Here is a 20000-nt window from a genome sequence, read left to right as displayed (position 1 = left end):
CGTTCTTCCAGAACGTAACAAAACACTACCACGACACCCCACCTTTTTATCTGTCTAGAAGACATGCGATTTAAATTTAGAAGACGCCGAGAACACCAGCGCGAAACCTCCCTCCACCCTGCTCACAAATAACGAGAAAGAAAGCACAAAACTTCTTCTCTCTTGCATAAAAAAAAGGTTCGGAATGCATCTTTCAGACGCCTATAACTATAAGCGCCGCTCGGAGGAATTGTGCTTTTCGTTATAACAAAAAAAAAAAAAAAAAGACCTGTATTTTACATCTGTACCCTTTAACGAAAAGGCACTTTTCCTGCTTGACATTTTGGCTGCCTCTGAATAAGTGATTCCGATTTCTGAGCTCTTTTTAAAAGAGGTTTTTTTTTTTTTTTTTCTTTTATATTTCGTTCGGTGGCTCTTTGAAGTTTCTTTGTCTCTCCGGAATTTGTCTGTTCTGAGTCTGAAAACATTATATATATATATTTTTTTTTCAAAATTATTCCAAGCTACGTCAGGACTGAGTCGGGAGTTTTTTTTTTTTTGCCGCTTATCGTATTTATAACTTTATGTTTTATTGTTGCTCACTTGTTTTTTCCGATGCTAAAAGAAGCACATTTATTCTGTCGGAATATCTGAGTTTCTCCTTTGCTTTACAATTTTTTGAAAGGTGCTGAAGATGTTCCGTGCTTTGTTTTATAATCACATGTTTATACATATGACAAAACTGAGCTTCACGTTTTTTTATATACTTAAAAAAATCTGAATTAAATGTTTACTGTTTTAGTTTTCCGTAAAAGAAATTAGTTTTCTGTAAAAGAAAACTAATTAGATGGTTATGTCTGTCCGTCCACACTTTTTCTGTCCGCCCTCAGATCTTAAAAACTACTGAGGCTAGAGGGCTGCAAATTGGTATGTTGATCATCCACCCTCCAATGATCAAACATACCAAATTGCAGCCCTCTAGCGTCAGTAGTTTTTATTTTACTTGATGTTAAAGTTATCCATGATCGTGCGTCTGGCCTATAGGTGCCAACAACATAGGCCATCACCGGGTTGTGGCTGAAATTTTCGTGGGCAGCGGCTGAGAGTTTCGTGGGGCATGGCTGAGAGTTTCATACAGCATTATACGCTGTACAGAAAACTCGATTGCGCCGAAGAAACTTCGGGGCATTTTTTACTTGTTTTTTTCTTTACCTCAGAATCCATTTGAATAGCAAATCCCAATAATAATAATAAAATAATAATAATAATAATAATAAAATAATAATAATAATGGAGTAAATGTTTATATTAAAAATATATATTAAAAACGAAAGCTTTCAAGAACCTGCTCAATCACTGATTGAGAAGGACGATCGAGCAGATTTTCGAAAGCTCTCTTTTGTATACATACGAGTATTTCTAAAATACATATTTACGCTTACGCCATTTGAATTCCTTCGCCATTTTAGTGACCCATGCGATTATGGGATTTTTATGAATAATAATAATAATAATAATAATAATAATAATAATAATAATAATAATAATAATAGTTCTTTACTTTCGTATATGCACTTGTGATTTTCTATAATCGAGCAACGGATTAAAACTACCTTCTTGCTTTGAATATCAGTAATAATTAAAAGAAATTTTTTTTACTAATTTCTCAGGTGGTTCACGAAATAACACAAAATTCTCATTCGTGTGAAAGTGTTAATCCATGAATGTGCAAAACTGTGTAAAATTATTAATTCATAAGGTATGATTTATGGTCAACAGAAAAGAAATAGATACGAAAAGGGCAGATGGATTTAATGAACGTGACTGCTTAATAAATATAAACAAGTAAAAATGCGCTGAAGTTTCTGCGGCGCAGTCGAGTTTTCTGTACAGCGTTAAAATCAAGCTCACTGAAAATACAACATTTCTTCGGTGGTCTCGGTATAATGCTGTATGAGCCGCGGTCCATGAAACTCTCAGCCGGCCGTGGTGGCCTGTTTTGTTGCGTTGCCAGAAGCACGATTATGGCTAACTTTAACCTTAGATAAAATAACAATTACTGAGGCTAGATTGCTGCAATTTGGTATGTTTGATGATTGGAGGGTGGATGATCAAGACACCAATTTGCAGCCCTCTAGCCTCAGTAGTTTTCAAGATCTGAGGGCGGACAGAAAAAGGGCGGACAAAAAAAGTGCGGACAGAAAAGTGCGGACGGACAGACAAAGCCGGTACAATAGTTTTCTTTTCAGAAAACCAAAAAGAAAATTGGAAACGAAATCTAACTGAATAGATACCACCTTCAGCGGGCAAAACTTTGCATAAATTAAAAATATTTCAAGCTTTATAAAACTTTTTTTACAGAAATTACCTCCTCGAGGTTATTCAAAGTATTCCACAACTTTTCCATCAAGTTGAACTGCTTAATGTAAATAGAACGAGTCTGTTAAATATAATGCTAAATCTGTCACCAAGTTTTGGTTGCAGTCATAACTTAGGTAAATTTAAATTCTGATATTTAATTTCACATTCATTCAATTCACAAAGTGACCTACTCAGCGGAGAGTGATTTCTACAGTATATACGACATAACCTCTAAGGGATTCTTGACAAATTTGGGCCCTGCAACATTTAAAATCCCCAAGACTTACGTGTGTTATATAACGTCTAAACCTCTGTGCGTGAAACAGTATCTATAGCATTCAAAATTTCCATAAAAGTTCTGTGAGTTCCAGAAGAGTTCCATAAAAGTCAAAATCTCCTCGAGAATCGAAGTTTCCTTGAAAGTCAGAATCTCTTGACAAACTCGACGAGACCTGAATTCTGTCATCCAGATTCTGTCTCAGACAGGCACAGTCAAACGGCCTACGACAGACCTAGGTTCTACGATACTCTTACCCTGTCAATTAAATTTGTCCATGTAAGTCAGGCTCTATGGCATTCTGAACTGACAATGATAAACGTCAATGACAGTCAGTGACAGGATAACATACTCAAACTGGCTGTCAAAATCGCCACTGACAGATACAGAGACGTAAGCAATATCCAGGTGACAGAAAAAAAATCACCTGTGACACACACACAGTCCCCACCAATCTCAAGTAGACAGACAACATTACATATAACAGACACGGGGTTCCACGCAAGCTGAAGTTGACAGACAAAATTTCCTAAAACAGACGCACGTTTTCATGCCAGTTTCAAGTTAACAGGCAAAATTACCAATGACAGACGTATACTTCTATGTCATTCTCAAGCTGACAGACAAAATTACCTGACAGACGCAGGCTTCCATGTCATTCTCAAGTTGACAGACAACATTACCTATGACAGACATATACTTCTATGCCATTCTCAAGTTGACAGATAACATTATGACAGACAGCGGATTCCATGCCATTCTCAAGTTGACAGACAAAATTACCTGACGGACACATGTTTCCATGTCATTCTCAAGTTGACAGACAACTGACAGACACAAGGTTCCATGCCATTTTTAAGCTGAAAGATAAAATTACCTAATACAGGCACATGTTTCCGTGTCACTCTCAAGCTGACAGACAAAATTACTAATGACAGACACAGACTTACAAGCCATTCTCCAGCTGACATACAAAATTACCAATGACAGACGCAGGCTCTCCCATGTCATTCTCAAGTTGACAGATAAAATTACCTAATACAGACACGTTTCAAGTCATTCTCAAATTGACAGACAAAACTGCCTATGACAGACACATGTTTCCACGCCAGCCTCAAGTTAACAGACAAAATCGCCTCTGCCAGACGTAGTTGACAGACAAAATCGCTTATTACAAGACACTCAGTTTCATGCAATCACAAGTCGACAGTCAGAATGACCTGTGACAGACACTAGGCTCCTTGCCATTCTCAGGATGACAGACAAAATGACCAATGACAGACACAGACTTCTAGTATATTCTTACGCTAACGAACAAAATTACCATTGACACGCAGACTTACAAGCAATCTCAAGCTGACATGCTTCAAGGGCATTCTCACGTTGACAGTCAAACCCGCGTCCGACAGACAGTCCCGATCTACGACGTTCTCAGACGAACAGTTTAAAATCTTGTAAGAGAGGACTCTTGGGTTCTTGACACTTCTAAACTGACAGTCAAAATCACTTATGAAAGACATAATCTCTGTGACCTTCTCGAGCTGACAATCAAAATCTCTGACAGGACAAGTGTCTCTCTCTCTCTCTCTCTCTCTCTCTCTCTCTCTCTCTCTCTCTCTCTCTCTCTCTCTCTCTCTCTGGCAACCTGAGCACCGTGAACTTTAAGGTCGGAACTTTCTAAAAAGTTTATTTTTGTTGCAGTGGAGAAATAAAATTCAACCACCGTTACAGAATAATTGATTAGCTGACAAGGGAATCGATGGCACTTTCCGAATGTCAACGAAAAGATTTATGACAAAAGAAAGAAATCCATAGCCTACAATATATATACGAGTATATATGTATATATATATATATATATATATATATATATATATATATATAATATATATCTTCATTAACTAATATATAACATATAATAAAACCTATTCTATTCTGTAGAACCATCTTTTCTTCATTAACAATATGGGAGGCAATTTTAAAACCAAAGGACACTTAATTAGAACTGGATCTTGTCTATCCAAAAGATGGGAGGCACATTTTCTCCAAAGGATTCATATTTCAGATGCTTGTTACGAAGAATCAGCAAAGACTTGCTGGAGTTAACAAAGGACACTTTGGAATTGGAATTGGAACTGGAATTGGAATATAAAACTGAGGCCAAGAGCCAAGCGCTGCGACCTACGAGGTCATTCAGCGCTGGAAATAACTTTGAAAGAATTGTTATAAGACACTGGAAGGTCAGATTGAGGAAAGAGAATGTGAACGGTGGTACAGTAAAAGGAATGAAAGGGGTTGCAGCTAGGGGCCGAAGGGACGCCATAAAGAAGCTTAAGGAATGTCTACAGTGCACCGCGTGAGGTGCACTGATGGCGCTACCCTCCTACAAGGCCTAAGGACACTATTTACATTACTTCCTCGACCTTGAACTTATCTAACAGTGAAAATTTAATTTATTCATGAAAAAAATACTTTAAAGAAATTTATTGTAAACGCAGGACTGAAAGTGAAAGCTATAATTTATACACAAAATGTACTATGATCCAATCCATTCGGGGCAGGGGAGCAAGAAATTACTGCAGAATAAATCAATACAATAATTCAAAACTGGCCAAGAAAAAATATTGGAATTTTCCAAAAAATATTCTGACACCGAGAGAGAGACTGCAAAAGACTGATTGGTCCAATATTAGCAGGATAATAATAATAATAATAATAATAATAATAATTAATAATAATAATAATAATAATAATAATAATAATAATAATAATAATAATTTACTTCTCGGCCATAATAAGATATGTTAAATGTTAATTGGTGAAGGCAAACAAGCTTGCAAGTATATAAATAAAATATATATATATATATATATATATATATATATATATATATATATATATATATATATATATATATATATATATATATATATATATATATATATATATACATGTGTGTGTATATATATGTGTGTGTATATATATACACACATTTACACACATATATATACAGTATATATATGTATATATATAAATGTATGTATGTATATATATAAATGTATGTATATATACATATATAAATATTATGTGTGTGTGCGTGTTTATACGAACAGCCACGTATGAACAATGAAAGAAATGTGCTTTAACAGTCACAGCTGACTTTAGCTATCTATAAAGTGTATTATCCATTAAAACTCTGAAATCAATTCACAAGCAGACTGAGCCTGCTGAAGAGCATCTGTCAATCAAAAGTTGTAGGTTGTCAAGAGGGCTCTTCGCAATTCAAATGCTGCTATAAGCAACGGATATGATTTCAACTTCGACTTTCAAATGTTAACGCGATATCCATTTCAACGGCGTATTATGTATGTATGTATGCATGTATATATAAATATATATATATGTATACTTATATGTATATATATATATATACATGTAATGTTTTTATGTAAAATTCAAGAGACAAAACTTGTTGTTCACTTCAACGGCGTATTATGTATGTATGTATGTATGCATGTACAGTATACGTATATAAATATATATATGTATATATACATATATAGCCTATACATATATATATATATGTATACATATATGTATATATATACATGTAATATTTCTATGTAAAATTCAAGAAACAAAAACTCTCTCTCTCTCTCTCTCTCTCTCTCTCTCTCTCTCTCTCTCTCTCTCTCCTTCCTTTACCAAATCTTGCGCAAAAGGAAAATTCACTTTTGTTCCCTGACCACCGCCAATCCCCATAACTGAACCGAATTACGGATGTGACCATTATGTTGCTCGAGCCTCAATTTGTTTACATCCTGCAAACAACTCGATTTCCTTTTCTGTCTCTCTGTCTCTCTCTCTTTTGTCTGCCTGTCAGTCTGTCTGTCTGCCTTGTCAGTCAGTCTCCTCTTTCTTTACATTGTTTTTTTTTTATACCTTGCATGTAAGGATCTCTCTCTCTCTCTCTCTCTCTCTCTCTCTCTCTCTCATAGGTTTAATGGAAGGAGATTCTCTCTCTCTCTCTCTCTCTCTCTCTCTCTCTCTCTCTCTCTCATAGGTTTAATGGAAGAGATTCTCTCTCTCTCTCTCTCTTAACTCTCTCTCTCTCTCTCTCTCTCTCTCTCTCTCTCATAGCTCTAACGGAAGGAGATTCTCTTTCTCTATCTCTCTCTCTCTCTGTTCATAGGTCTGATGGAAGGATCTCTCTCTCTCTCTCTCTCTCTCTCTCTCTCTCTCTCTGTTCATAGGTCTGATGGAAGGATCTCTCTCTCTCTCTCTCTCTCTCTCTCTCTCTCTCCTCTGTCCATCTCTCTCTCTCTCTCTCTCTCTCTCTGTTCATAGGTCTGATGGAAGGATCTCTCTCTCTCTCTGTCATAGGTCTGATGGAAGGATCTCACTCTTTCTCTCTCTCTCTCCTTGCTCAGCTTTGATGGAAGGATCTCTCTCTCTCTCTCTCTCTCTCTCTCTCTCTCTCTGTCTCTCTCTCTCTCTCTCTGTCTCTCTCTGAGGTCTGATAGAAGGATCTCTCTCTCTCTCTCTCTCTCTCTCTCTCTCTCTCTCTCTCTCTCTCTCTCTCTCTCTCTCTCTTCGTCCTTGTTCATACTCCTGAGGTTTTCATACCTTGTAAAAAATGGAAGACAGCGGAGATAACGCCTCTTTTAATCCTAAGATTATATCTAGTTATACCCAATGGTAAAACAGATTTTTCAAAAGAAAATTTAATCTGGAATTTCTATTTAGCATTCACTTGAGGTTAATTTTTTATAAAAGCGTATAAATCAAAGGTTTATAATAATAATTATGGGTAATCAATCAGTACTGCAATATCAAGATAAATATAAACAAATACATTATACGATTAACTTTGGTTAGACAATCTTTTATGTATGTAAACATATATCAAGTAACTCTTGTATAAGGTCAATCAGTCACTGATATATTTAAAATATATACATATATATATATATATATATATATATATATATATATATATATATATATATATATATATATATATATACATACTTATATAGATGTAAATTCAGTTATTTTAGCTACTTTTACAATGTAATTCACATAAAGTAACTTAAATTTTTTAGCTAACAAAAGAATATAACTCTTTAAGTATTTGAGTGGCTTCCTTGCAAAGTAATTATAAAATAATTACATATAAATATTCACTCGAAATATAATCAATAATATTAAAATGGCGCGAGATGTATTCATAAGCAAAACCAAAATCACCCTTGAACATAATCATGAACAAAATAACTCCTAATAAATATTCACAAAAGTAACTAATAACACCTCGAAATATAATCGATGAAGTGATATCAAAGTCACTGAAATACATTCATAAAAGCATACACTCTATAAGTATTAAGTATTCCTGTAACCTTTTCTCAACGTAATTTTTGAATATAATATTCTCAAAAGTAACTAATAAATAACTGAAAATATAATCACCAACAAAATAATACTAAAACATCACTGAAAAGATTCATAAACAAGAGCATATACTCTATATATAAGTTTTCGAATGGCTACTTTTCTACATAATTACGATAATCACTCCTACAGCGCCTCCGTCAGCGCCTGAGCCCTCGCGAGTCGTTGTACCTGCGAAGACACGACGACGTCCTACCTGCAATCGCCGGTGCATTATTGACACGGCGCAGAGTTCAGACGTCCGGGGAATTGTCTGTCTGTCCGTGTGTCGTGTTTGTCTGTCTGTCTCGATTACGCGGACTTTCTGTTACACGTCTCCTGGGTCGGACTGCCAGTTAGTTCTTGTGAGATCTCTCGTCTTTCCTGGGAGACGTCTTATCGCAGGGATGGAGTGAGTCTCTCTCTCTCTCTCTCTCTCTCTCTCTCTCTGTGTGTGTATATGTATATATATATATATATATATATATATATATAATTCACTCTACTTCGGGAGTGTCACCAAAAGATTATCATAAACGTTAACCGATTCGGTACCTGGGGGACTCGAACGCCCGACATCATGGATCAGCGACTATCAGTGCCGAATGGTTACCGACGTCACTGTAAGTCGTCGATGCGTAATGTCGGGAGTTCGAGTCTCTCTCAGAACCCAATCGGTTGTCAATTATAATTTTTTCAGTGATATTCCCGAAGTAGAAAAATTGATATTAAACGACATTTGTAACTTAATGTCTGTGAATATATACAGTATATATATATATATAATATATATATATATATATATATATATATATATATATATATATATATATATATATTTTATATTCACAAATATTGATCCACAAATATCGTTTAATATCCAATTCACTACATCTCCGGAAAAATTTACACTTAAACAGTTATAATAACTGACAAATGCTTCGTCACTAGAGGGATTCGAACCCTGCAGTCTGTTTTAATCACGGAGCCTTCAGCTTTACCTCTCATTTTCAGCAGAAATATATTCACTTAGTTGACGGACATTACAACTGCATTAAATACATAGTTACATTACCTGTCAATAACCATTTTAGCTTTCTGAAAAGAAAACTATTGTGCCGGTTTTGTCTGCCCGTCCGCACTTTATTCTGTCCGCACTGTTTTCTGTCTACACTTTATTCTGCCCGCACTTTATTCTCTCCGCACTTTTTCTGTCCGCCCTCAGATCTTAAAATCTACAGAGGCTAGAGGGCTGCAAATTGGTATGTTGATCATCCACCCTCCAATCATCAAACATACCAAATTGCAGCCCTCTAGCCTCAGTAGTTTTTATTTTACTTAAAGTTAAAGTTACCCACAATCGTCCTTCTGGCACGACTATGGGCCGTGGTTAAAGTTTCATGGGCCGCGGCTCATACAGCATTATACCAAGACCACCTAAAGATAGATCCATTTTCGGTGGCCTTGATTATACGCTGTAGCAGCTGTACAGAAAACTCTTGTCTTTTATTTTTCTTTTTCCAGTTTATTAAATACATTTATTACTATATCTGTCACGTACTCATATATCTATACTTTTTTTCTAACAGCCAGTAACGGCGAGAACGGCGCCATGCCCAGATTCGTCGAAAAAGTGCCCAACATCACCGTGACAGTTGGGAGAGACGCCATGTTGCCCTGTACCGTCGAACAGCTGAAGGGGTACAAGGTACGAACGGCCAATGTTATCAAGTCTATGACTATTATCCGTATTATTATTATATCCATTTTCTTTTATAGTTTTGTTTATCTCTTTACTATCATTATCATTCATTATTAGTCGTAGTTATTTTAGTAGTATCACGGATTTATTCTTTCCCTCAAAAGGATTATTGATATTATTACTATCATCATCATCATCATCAACTGGTAGTCGCGATAGTTGTAATTGTATCATCCATTTATTATTATTATCATTATTATTATTATTATTATTATTATTATTATTATTATTATTATTATTATTAAGATGATGATGATGATGATCATGATTATTATTATATTAATAATAATACTAATTACTACTGCTATTATTATTATTATTATTATTATTATTATTAAGATAATAATAATAATAATAATAATAATAATAATTGATTACTATTACTATTATTATTATTATTTTAATAATAATACCAATTACTTCTGCTATTATTATTATTATTTTAATAATACTAATTATTATTATTATTATTATTATCATTCCGCACTAGGTGGCGTGGGTGCAGGTGGACACACAAACCATCCTGACCATCCACAAGCAAGTCATCACCAGGAACCCCCGAATCGCCCTCCTCCACAACGACCACAGGACCTGGCACCTCCAACTCAAAAACGTGAGGGAGAGTGACCGCGGGTGGTACATGTGTCAGGTCAACACGGACCCCATGAGGTATCGGCAAGGTTACGTGGACGTCGTGGGTAAGTCTGAGGAAATCCGGGTGGTTTTTTGTTACTCTGTGTTCCCTGGGATTTAAAAAAATTTTTTCGAGGTTTGGATTGGTGGAGGTTATGAATTCGAGAGTCAGGTGATTTTATTGATTATTTCCATAAGGCCCAGTTCTGGGACTTTCTGCCTTCTTCGGTGTTTCAAGGGTCAATTGACTGAAAGCACGTGCAATTTCAACCAGGATTTAGTCGTTAAGAATTTACTTAACTTCTCTGTGTTTCCGTAAGCTATAAATCCCATACATATTGCCTGAAGTTGAGTCTAAGAGTCAACCAGTTTGATAATGAACACTATTTCTTTTCTACTTGCTTCTGTGGTCCCTAGGTCACTTTAAAGCGATCCCGGCATCCTTGGCCATTTTGTACGCATAATCCTACAAATTAACAGACTAACAACCCTTCATAAAATTCTCACGTACATTATGGAATTCTCTGTACTCTTCTGTGTTTCCTTCGTATTCAATTTAGCCAATATGAAGAGGCAGTTCTTCCTTTACTTGTAAAATGACTAACTAACAAAACTGCAATGACAGAAATTAATCCATTCACTATTATAAAGGGTCACTAATAATTACCAGTGACCTTATATTCCTATTATTACCGACCTTTTAAACTAAGCTGGACTGAATCTATTCAAATGAAATTAACTGATATTTTTAATTAATGATGATTACTTTTTCTTATTCAGATTTTGCTAAACAATTTCAGGAATTTGGTATCGTTCAACTACAAAAGGAGATTTTACTGATAATTTTAAAAAATACTTATTACTCTGCCTTAGCTAGTTCTTGCTAAACAAATTAAGGTATTTTGTTTTGTTCCTCTACAAAATGAGGTTTTCCTGATAATTTTAATTAATGTTAATTATTTTGTCATAAGTAGTTTTTGCTAAACACATGCAGGCATTTTGTTTCCCTTAAAAAATTAGGTTTTACTGACAATTTTAAATAATACTGATTACTTTGCCCAACGTAGTTTTTGCAAAACAAATTCAGGCATTTTGTGTTGTTCCCCTGCAAAATTGAGATTTTACAGATAATCCTAATGAATGCTGGTTATTTAGTTTTTCCTACATTTTGCTAAACAGATTGAGGCAGTTTGTGATCCCCTAAAATTGAGATTTTACTGATAATTTTCATTAATGTTGATTACTTTGTCCCATGCAATTTATAGCTAACCAAAATCACGCACTGCGCTATACCTATTCAATGTCTATTAGTCCCTGAGTCACTTAAAAACCACCTTCTCTATCCTTCCGTCTTCCCAACATACCAAAAGCCTATCCACCTTAGCAAAAGGTAAAGCCATTGAGTCGGCGTTGCCATGGCAACGGCGTTAAAGTGAAAGTAATTTTACTGTAGATGTGGATGCTGATCCTCGCTTGCTTGAAGCAGGATTTTCGTTTCAATTCGAGAGATCTTTGAAACGGCTCCGTTCGAAGGTGGTTACCTTTCTTCTTGAGCAGAATGAAAGCTACCTACTTCACCAGTATCAATGAAGCGAAGTTTATTGTCTTTAAAATGAAACCTGGCTGATTAGGTGTTGATGTTGTAGTTTAAAGTCGATAGTCAGCTGGTCGTCACTCGAAAAGAATGAATGAGCCGTCTAATTGTTAACTTGGTGTTATAACTCAAAAGGTATGAGGATATTGGCCTTTCAAAATCGAGCATGGCATTCGCCAAGGCAGTCAAGTAACAGAGATACATCCAGGAAAGACCAAAGACAATGAGACATACCAATATGATTATGAAACCGGCGTTGTACTTATTCAATTGGTGTTAATTTTCCCAAATACCCAACTGCTCAGTCTAACAATCTCCCCCTTCTCGTCCTTACAATCTTCATGTATCACATACACGTTCTTTTGGGTTTGGCAGATATTTTAATTCTCCCACTTACTTCACTTTCCAGCTTTTTGTTCCACACCAGACTTCCTTTCTCTCCTCTCATATCCATCGTTATATATTCATCTCTACTATGTATGTGCATATGTGTGCGTCCCATAATCTATCTCCTACTGCATTCACTTCAAAGTGTCTTCGCAACTTTTGGAAGCTCTCGTATTTCCATCTTGTTCCATACTTGTATACTTCAGCATCATTTACTTGTAACATACCTGTGCATATGGAATGTCCCATTTTTTAACCTTACACTTCATTTTCCAGCTTCTCAACTTAAACATCCCCAAGATCACCTTCCCCCTCTTCCCAATAACTAACCGTCCTCTTTCCCTGGTCACCATCCCTTCCCAACAGTGTACCTGGTACCATCACTTTTAAACGAAACCCCTGATAATCGAACATTTCTAGTAGCGTCCCTGATCCCCGTCCCTTTCCAACATCGTTCCTGGTCCCTGTTGTCCCTTTCTAATGGTGCCCCTGGTCTCCGTCCCTTTCCAGTGGTACCCATGGTTCCCTACCTCCCAACAGCAATCCTGGTCTTTGTCCCTTTGTAAAGGAATCCATGGTTCCTATCCATTTCCAATGACGCCCCTGGTCCCCGTCCCTTTCCAGCGGTGCTTCTGGAATCTGTCCCGTTCCAAAAGCCCCCCTTGCTCCCATCCCTATCCAACGACGCCCATGGTCCCTGTCCTTTTCCAAGGACGTCCTTTGCCCTTGTTCCTTTCCAACAATGCCCTGGTCCCTGTACCTTTACAACAGTAACCCTGGTCCCCATCCCTTTCCAATGGCGCCCCTGGTCCTGTCCCTTTCCAAAGACGCCCCTAGTCCCCATCCCTTTCCAGTGGCGCCCCTGGTCCCTGTCCCTTTCCAAAGACGCCACTGATCCCTGGCCCTTTCCAGCGGCACTCCTGGTTCCTGTCCCTTTCCAGCGGCACCCCTGATCCCTGTCCATTTCCAAAGATGCCAATGATACCTGGCCCTTTCTAGAAGTGCACCTGGTCCCTGTCCCTTTCCAAAGACGTCCCTGGTCCCCGTCCCTTTCCAAAGACGCCCCTGGTCCCTGTCCCTTTCCAAAGACACCCATGGTCCCCGTCCCTTTTCAGTGGAGCCCCTGGTCCCGGTCCCTTTCCAAAGATGCTCCTGGCCCCTATCCCTTTCCAAATACACCCCTGGTCCCTATCCCTTTCCAAAGACGCCCATGGTCCCTGTCCCTTTCCAAAGACGCCCCTGGTCCCCATCCCTTTCCAAAGATGCCCCTGGTCCCTGTCCCTTTCCAAAGATGCCACTGATCCCTGGCCCCTCTCCAATGGTGCCCCTGGTCCCCGTCCCTTTCCAAAGATGCCCCTGTTCCCCGTCCCTTTCAAAGACGCCCCTGGTCCCTGTCCCTTTCCAAAGACGCCCCTGGTCCCTGTCCCTTTACAAAGACGCCGCTGGTCCCTCGCCCTTTCCAAAGACATCCATGGTCCCTGTCCTTTCAGCGGCGCCCTGGTCCCCGTCCTCTCCAAAGCCACCACTCATCCCTGTCCCTTTCCAAAGACGCCCCTGGCCCCTGTCCCTTTCTAAAGACGCCACTGATCCTGGCCCTTTCCAACGGTGGCCCTGGTCCCCGTCCCTTTCCAAAGACGCCCCTGGTACCCTTCCTCTTCCAAAGACGCCACTGATCCCTGGAGCCTTTTCCAACGGTGACCCTGGTCCCCGTACCTTTCCAAAGACGCCCCTGGTCCCCGTCCTCTTCCAAAGACGCCACTGATGACTGGAGCCTTTTCCAATGGTGCCCCTGGTCCCTGTCCCTTTCCACAGACGCCAATGGTCCCGTCCCTTTCCAAAGACGCCCCCGGTCCCCGTCTCTTCCCAAAGACGCCCCTGGTCCCTCGCCATTTCCAAAGACACCCATGGTCCCCTTCCTTTCCAGCAGCGCCCCTGGTCCCCATCCCTCTCCAAAGACACCACTGATTCCCGTCCCTTTCCAAAGACGCCCCTGGTCCCTGTCCTTTTCCAAAGACGCCACTGATCCCTGGGGCCCTTTCCAACGGTGCCCCTGGTCCCTGTCCCTTTCCATAGACGCCCCTGGTCCCGTCCCTTTCCAAAGATGCCCCTTTTCCCCGACCCTTTCCAAAGACGCCCCTGGTCCCTCGCCCTTTCCAAAGACACCCATGGTCCCCTTCCCTTTCCAGCGGCGCCCCTGGTCCCCGTCCCTCTCCAAAGACGCCACTGATCCCTGGCCCTTTCCAGCGGCGCCCCTGGTCCCTGTCCCTCTCCAAAGACACCACTGATCCCCCTCCCTCTCCAAAGACGCCCCTGGTCCCCGTCCTTTTCCAAAGATGCCCCTGGTCCCCATCCCTTTCCAAAGACGCCCCTGGTCCCCGTCCCTTTCCAAAGACGCCCTGGTCCCCGTCCCTTTCCAAAGACGCCCCTGGTCCCTGGCCCTTCCCAAAGACATCCATGGTCCCCGTCCCTTTCCAGTGGCGCCCCTGGTTCCCGTCCCTCTCCAAAGACGCCACTGATCCCTGTCCCTTTCCAAAGACGTCCCTAGTCCTTGTCCCTTTCCAAAGACGCCACTGATCCCTGGCCCTTTCCAATGGTGGCCCTGGTCCCCGTCCCTTTCCAACAGCGACCCTGGTCTCCATATTTTCCAACGACGACTCTGGAGTCCTCGAGTCCCGTACCCAAACCATCGAAACATCCTCTCTCCCGGCTATGGCCGAGATCATACGTAACTGACCACTAAGCATAAATTTCCTTTACGTCAAGATCCGCTTCCAGGAAACATTTCCATTCTTAAAGAGAGGGATCTTTCAATGGGGTTCCACAGGTCTGGAAGGAGTCCTCCAGTCTGGAGTTGTTTAAGAGATCGAGAGGAAAAAAGGTGGGGAGGTTGAATGAGGGTTAAGGAATGTCCCCTTCGGTTAATTTAGTGTAATGGGTCATTATCTATTCGTTTTATTTCTCCTTTTTTTATTTGTATTTCGATTGAATATATTCGTCTTTTTATTTGTAGATTATGCAGTTCAAGTTTTCGTTTTTTTTTTTTTTGTATTTTACCGCGACTTATTTCTTCCTCCTCACTCCCACTTTTTCCTCCTTGCCCCTCCATCTTCCTCCTCCTCCTCCGCTTTCCCCCTCAATCTTCCTCTTCTTCTTCCGTCTCCTCCTCCTACTCATTGCACCTCAGTCATCCTCTTCTTCTTCCTCCTCCTCCTCCTTATCCCTCAATCTTCCTCTTCCTCTTCCTCCTCCTTCTCCTTGCCCCTCAATCTTCCTCCTCCTCCTTCTCTTTGCCCCTCAATCTTCCTCCTCCTCCTTCTCCTTGCCCCTCAATCTTCCTCCTCCTCCTTCTCCTTGACCCTCAATCTTCCTCCTCCTCCTTCTCCTTGCCCCTCAATCTTCCTCCTCCTCCTTCTCCGCTTTCCCCCTCAATCTTCTCTTCTTCTTCTTCCTTCTCCTCCTCCTCATCCTTGCCCCTCAATCTTCCTCTTCCTCCTCCTCTTTCTTCTTGCCCCTCAATCTTCCTTTTCCTCCTCCTCCTCCTTGCCCCTCAATCTTCCTCCTCCTCCTTCTCCGCTTTCCCCTAAATCTTCCTCTTCTTCTTCTTCCTTCTCCTCCTCATCCTTGCCCCTCAATCTTCCTCTTCCTCCTCCTCCTTCTTGCCCCTCAATCTTCCTCTTCCTCCTTGCCCCTCAATCTTCCTCTTCCTCCTTGCCCCTCAATCTTCCTCTTCCTCTTCCTCCTCCTCCTTGTCCCTCAATCTTCCTCTTCCTCCTCCTCCTTCCCCCTCAATCTTCCTCCTCCTCTTCATAATATCATCACATCAATATTTATTATCATTATCTTTATTATCCACTTTTTTTACTCTGATATCGATCGTTATCAATATCATCACACAAGTCCAAACTCCATACTCTTTCCATGAACGAGATTCCAGCGATTCCAGAGATCTCAGCCAAACAAAACACGGACCCGAAGTCAGATGCTGCAAAAGAGGAAACTCTTAAATCTGGCAGCAGAAGGAGAGAGAGAGAGAGAGAGAGAGAGAGAGAGAGAGAGAGAGAGAGAGAGAGAGAGAGACCAACACCGACCACTAACTGCGCCCCAAGTCGCTTTATTATCTGTCCTCTATCTTTATTATCCTCAATTATCGTAAGGCAGCGGGAGAACACGGAACTAAGATCAAGAAAATCTTGTCTGCTCGGAAGATATTTACTTGAATAAAGAAAGTGAGAGGGAAAAAATTGACCGTCTGGGATTGTTCAGCTTGTAGTAGGGTTGTCTTTGTTTGATGTTTGTCACGAAACTTTTTTTTTTAAGAGAGTGGGATAATAATACTAAGCCTTTTAGAAGATTGCTTAATTTGTCGAGAGGTACAAGTAATGTCATACTGACGTTTATAAATAAATGATTTAGAAATCCGATTTTTTTAGCATTGTAATTTTTTTTTTATTTTCATAAATATAATATGAATGCAAGTGTTTCCTTTTGTGGAAAGAAAAATTACTGAAGAAATAAGGCTATGATCACTATATTCACTTAGATGGGAAGCAATGTACATAAATAAATAAATAAATAAATAAATAAATAAATAAATATTCATACATACATACATATATGTATGTATGTATGTATATATACATATATAAATACAGTAATTTATACATATATATATATATATATATATATATATATATATATATATATATATATGTGTGTGTGTGTGTGTGTGTGTAAATATATAGTATATATATATATATATATATATATATATATATATATATATATATATATATATATATATATATATATACTAGCTAACCAACCTGGAGCTTTCCGGGAAAACTTTGAAGGAATCAGAAAAATTTTCCTACATCTCCTCTGAATTGTTTTGTCGTGTAAAGCATGTGTACTATCACTGAAAATGTTTTTCTTTACTGTGACTAATAATTCTGTCTTGAATTGACTAAAGAAGACTCTCTGCTTGGGAAAAAGGTGACAGTGTCCTTAAGACTTCTGCAACGAACAGAAAATCACGTATACCAATAGGTTAGTAGGTGAAGAGATTCACTCATGGAAATGAATGGCGGATGAATCGCTCTAGAGACTATTAGGGGACCCTTTGACGAATTATACAAACCCAACATGAACAAAAGAATGCCAAGTCAGTGACCGTATCAAGTCACATTTAAATGCGAATATCACACAGGAATTGATCTCACAGTCATCGGAAGCCTGCGCTAGCGTTAGCCTTCCTCTCTCTCTCTCTCTCTCTCTCTCTCTCTCTCAGTTCCTCGCTGGGTGAGCGGGTTGCGTTCTCAGCTACCACTCTGTTGGTCGCGAGTTCGAATCTCCGACCGGCCAGTGAAGAACAAGAGGAATTTGTTTCTGGTGATAGAAATTCATTTCTCGCTGTACTGTGGTTCGGATTCCACAATAAGCTGTAGGTCCCGTGGCTAGGTAACCAATTGGTTCTTAGCCACGTAAACTAAGGTATACTTAACTTAACTTAGCCACGTAAAAGTAAATCTAATCCTTCGGGCCAGCCCTAGGAGAGCTGTTAATCAGCTCAGTGGTCTGGTTAAACTAAAATATACTTTTCTCTCTCTCTCTCTCTCTCTCTCTCTCTCTCTCTCTCTCTCTCTCTCTCTCTCTGTCAGATCAGAATTTAACAGTATGATTTCACAACAATAACGAAGAAACAACTGCAACTGATGAAAGACACGTCAGTAGGTCTACGGGGACGAAGTGTGGCGGTTCGTGATTCTTTCATAAATGTTAGTAGTTTAAGAGAATGGATGACCTTTGGTTTTGTAACACCAGTTTAATTATTCGATAAATCAATCGTACGATCAATGAATGACCCGATTAATTAGCGACTTTAGAACAATGATCTGCAGAAAAAATCTATTACAAGTACTTCGAAAGGACTGAATGAAAAAAAAAACAAGTAAAAAATGCGCCGAAGTTTCTTAGGCGCAATCGAGTTTTCCGTACAGCCACTACAGCATATAATCAAGGTCACCGAAAATAGATCTATCTTTCGGTGGTCTCGGTATAATGCTTTATGAGCCGTGGCCCATGAAACTTTAACCACGGCCTGGTGGTTAACTACGGTCCGGTGGTGGCCTGCCCTATATCGTTGCCAGAATCACGATTATGGCTATCGTTAACCTTAAATAAAATAAAAACTACTAAGGCTAGAGGGCTGCAATTTGGTATGTTTGATGATTGGAGGGTGGATGATCAACATACCAATTTGCAGCCCTATAGCCTCAGTAATTTTTAAGATCTGAGGGCGGACAGAAAAAAGTGCGGACAGAAAAAAAGTGCGGACGGACAGACAAAGCCACAACAACAGTTTTCTTTCGCAGAAAACTAAAAATTGGACGAAAAAGTTGGACGATTTTCACGACCCTTGTGATAAGTCAAAACGTATTTATATGAAAATGTTTGATAATAGAGTCAGATTCTTTATGTAAAAATATGTAGCATTAACAGAATCAAGACAACGTTTTTCACATTCATGTGAAAATATGTGACATTACTTGAGTCAAATACAAATTTTCTCACATTCTTTATGAGCAAAAATGTAACACCACCAGAATCATGACACATTTTCTCACATTCTTTATGAGCAAAAATGTAACACCACCAGAATCATGACAAATATTCTCACATTCTTTATGAGCAAAAATGTAACACCACCAGAATCATGACAAATATTCTCACATTCTTTATGAGCAAAAATGTAACACCACCAGAATCATGACACATTTTCTCACATTCTTTATGAGCAAAAATGTAACACCACCAGAATCATGACAAATATTCTCACATTCTTTATGAGCAAAAATGTAACACCGCCAGAATCATGACAAATAGTCTCACATTCTTTATGTGAAAATGTGTGGTACGGAGGCATGATTCTTTTTAAATACACCTAGGCAAGCATCGATATTAAGGTCAAACTCGTTCTCAGCAAAAGAGGCTGGTTAACCGATTCATGAAACACAGAGGAAGTCACAGAATCCCACATTCCCCTTTTTCAACAGGATGAATGACTGACCAAACTTGTTGACTCTCGAGTTCGTAACCTCCACGCAGTATGTTTGTGGATTAAATCCACTGTTTCTTAAGTACTTTTACATCAGGATATCCCCACATTCTTCCGTGTTCCCAACCCAGTGTGGCTCCTTATCCCAAGTACTTTTACATCCGGAAATACCTACGTTATTTCGTGTTCCCAACACATTACGACTCTCTATCGCAAGTACTTTTACATCTGGAAATCTCCACATTCTTCCGTGTTCCCAAACCAGAGTGGCTCTCTATCCCAAGTACTCTTACATCTGGAAATCCCTACATTCTTCCGTGTTCCCAACACACTGTGGCTCTCTTTCCCAAGTACTTTTACATTAGGAAATCCCTACATTCTTCCGTGTTCCCAGCCCAGTGTGGCTATCTATACCTGAAGACTTTAAGAATTTTTTTTATCTTTTTTATATATTGTTACGAATTTCTGTCTTTTTTTCTTTTTCAGTTCCTCCCGACATCATAGACAAAGACTCTTCCGG

At 39.3% G+C, this 20000-nt stretch overlaps 1 protein-coding gene across 1 annotated transcript in view; it reads left to right on the top strand.

The window, feature by feature from the left end:
• Positions 1-20000, top strand: part of LOC136827016 (lachesin-like) — a 115292-nt gene that overhangs the window by 78983 nt on the left and 16309 nt on the right. The window contains exons 3-5 of the mRNA XM_067084699.1: positions 9640-9758; positions 10303-10510; positions 19967-20000. The exon at positions 19967-20000 is cut by the window's right edge and continues 125 nt beyond it. Coding sequence (XP_066940800.1) covers positions 9640-9758; positions 10303-10510; positions 19967-20000 — 361 coding nt within the window. The remainder of the gene's footprint in view (positions 1-9639; positions 9759-10302; positions 10511-19966) is intronic.

This window comes from Macrobrachium rosenbergii, chromosome 41 (genome assembly GCF_040412425.1).
Source record: "Macrobrachium rosenbergii isolate ZJJX-2024 chromosome 41, ASM4041242v1, whole genome shotgun sequence".
Taxonomy (NCBI): domain Eukaryota; kingdom Metazoa; phylum Arthropoda; class Malacostraca; order Decapoda; family Palaemonidae; genus Macrobrachium; species Macrobrachium rosenbergii.
This window is presented reverse-complemented; position numbering and strand designations above follow the sequence as displayed.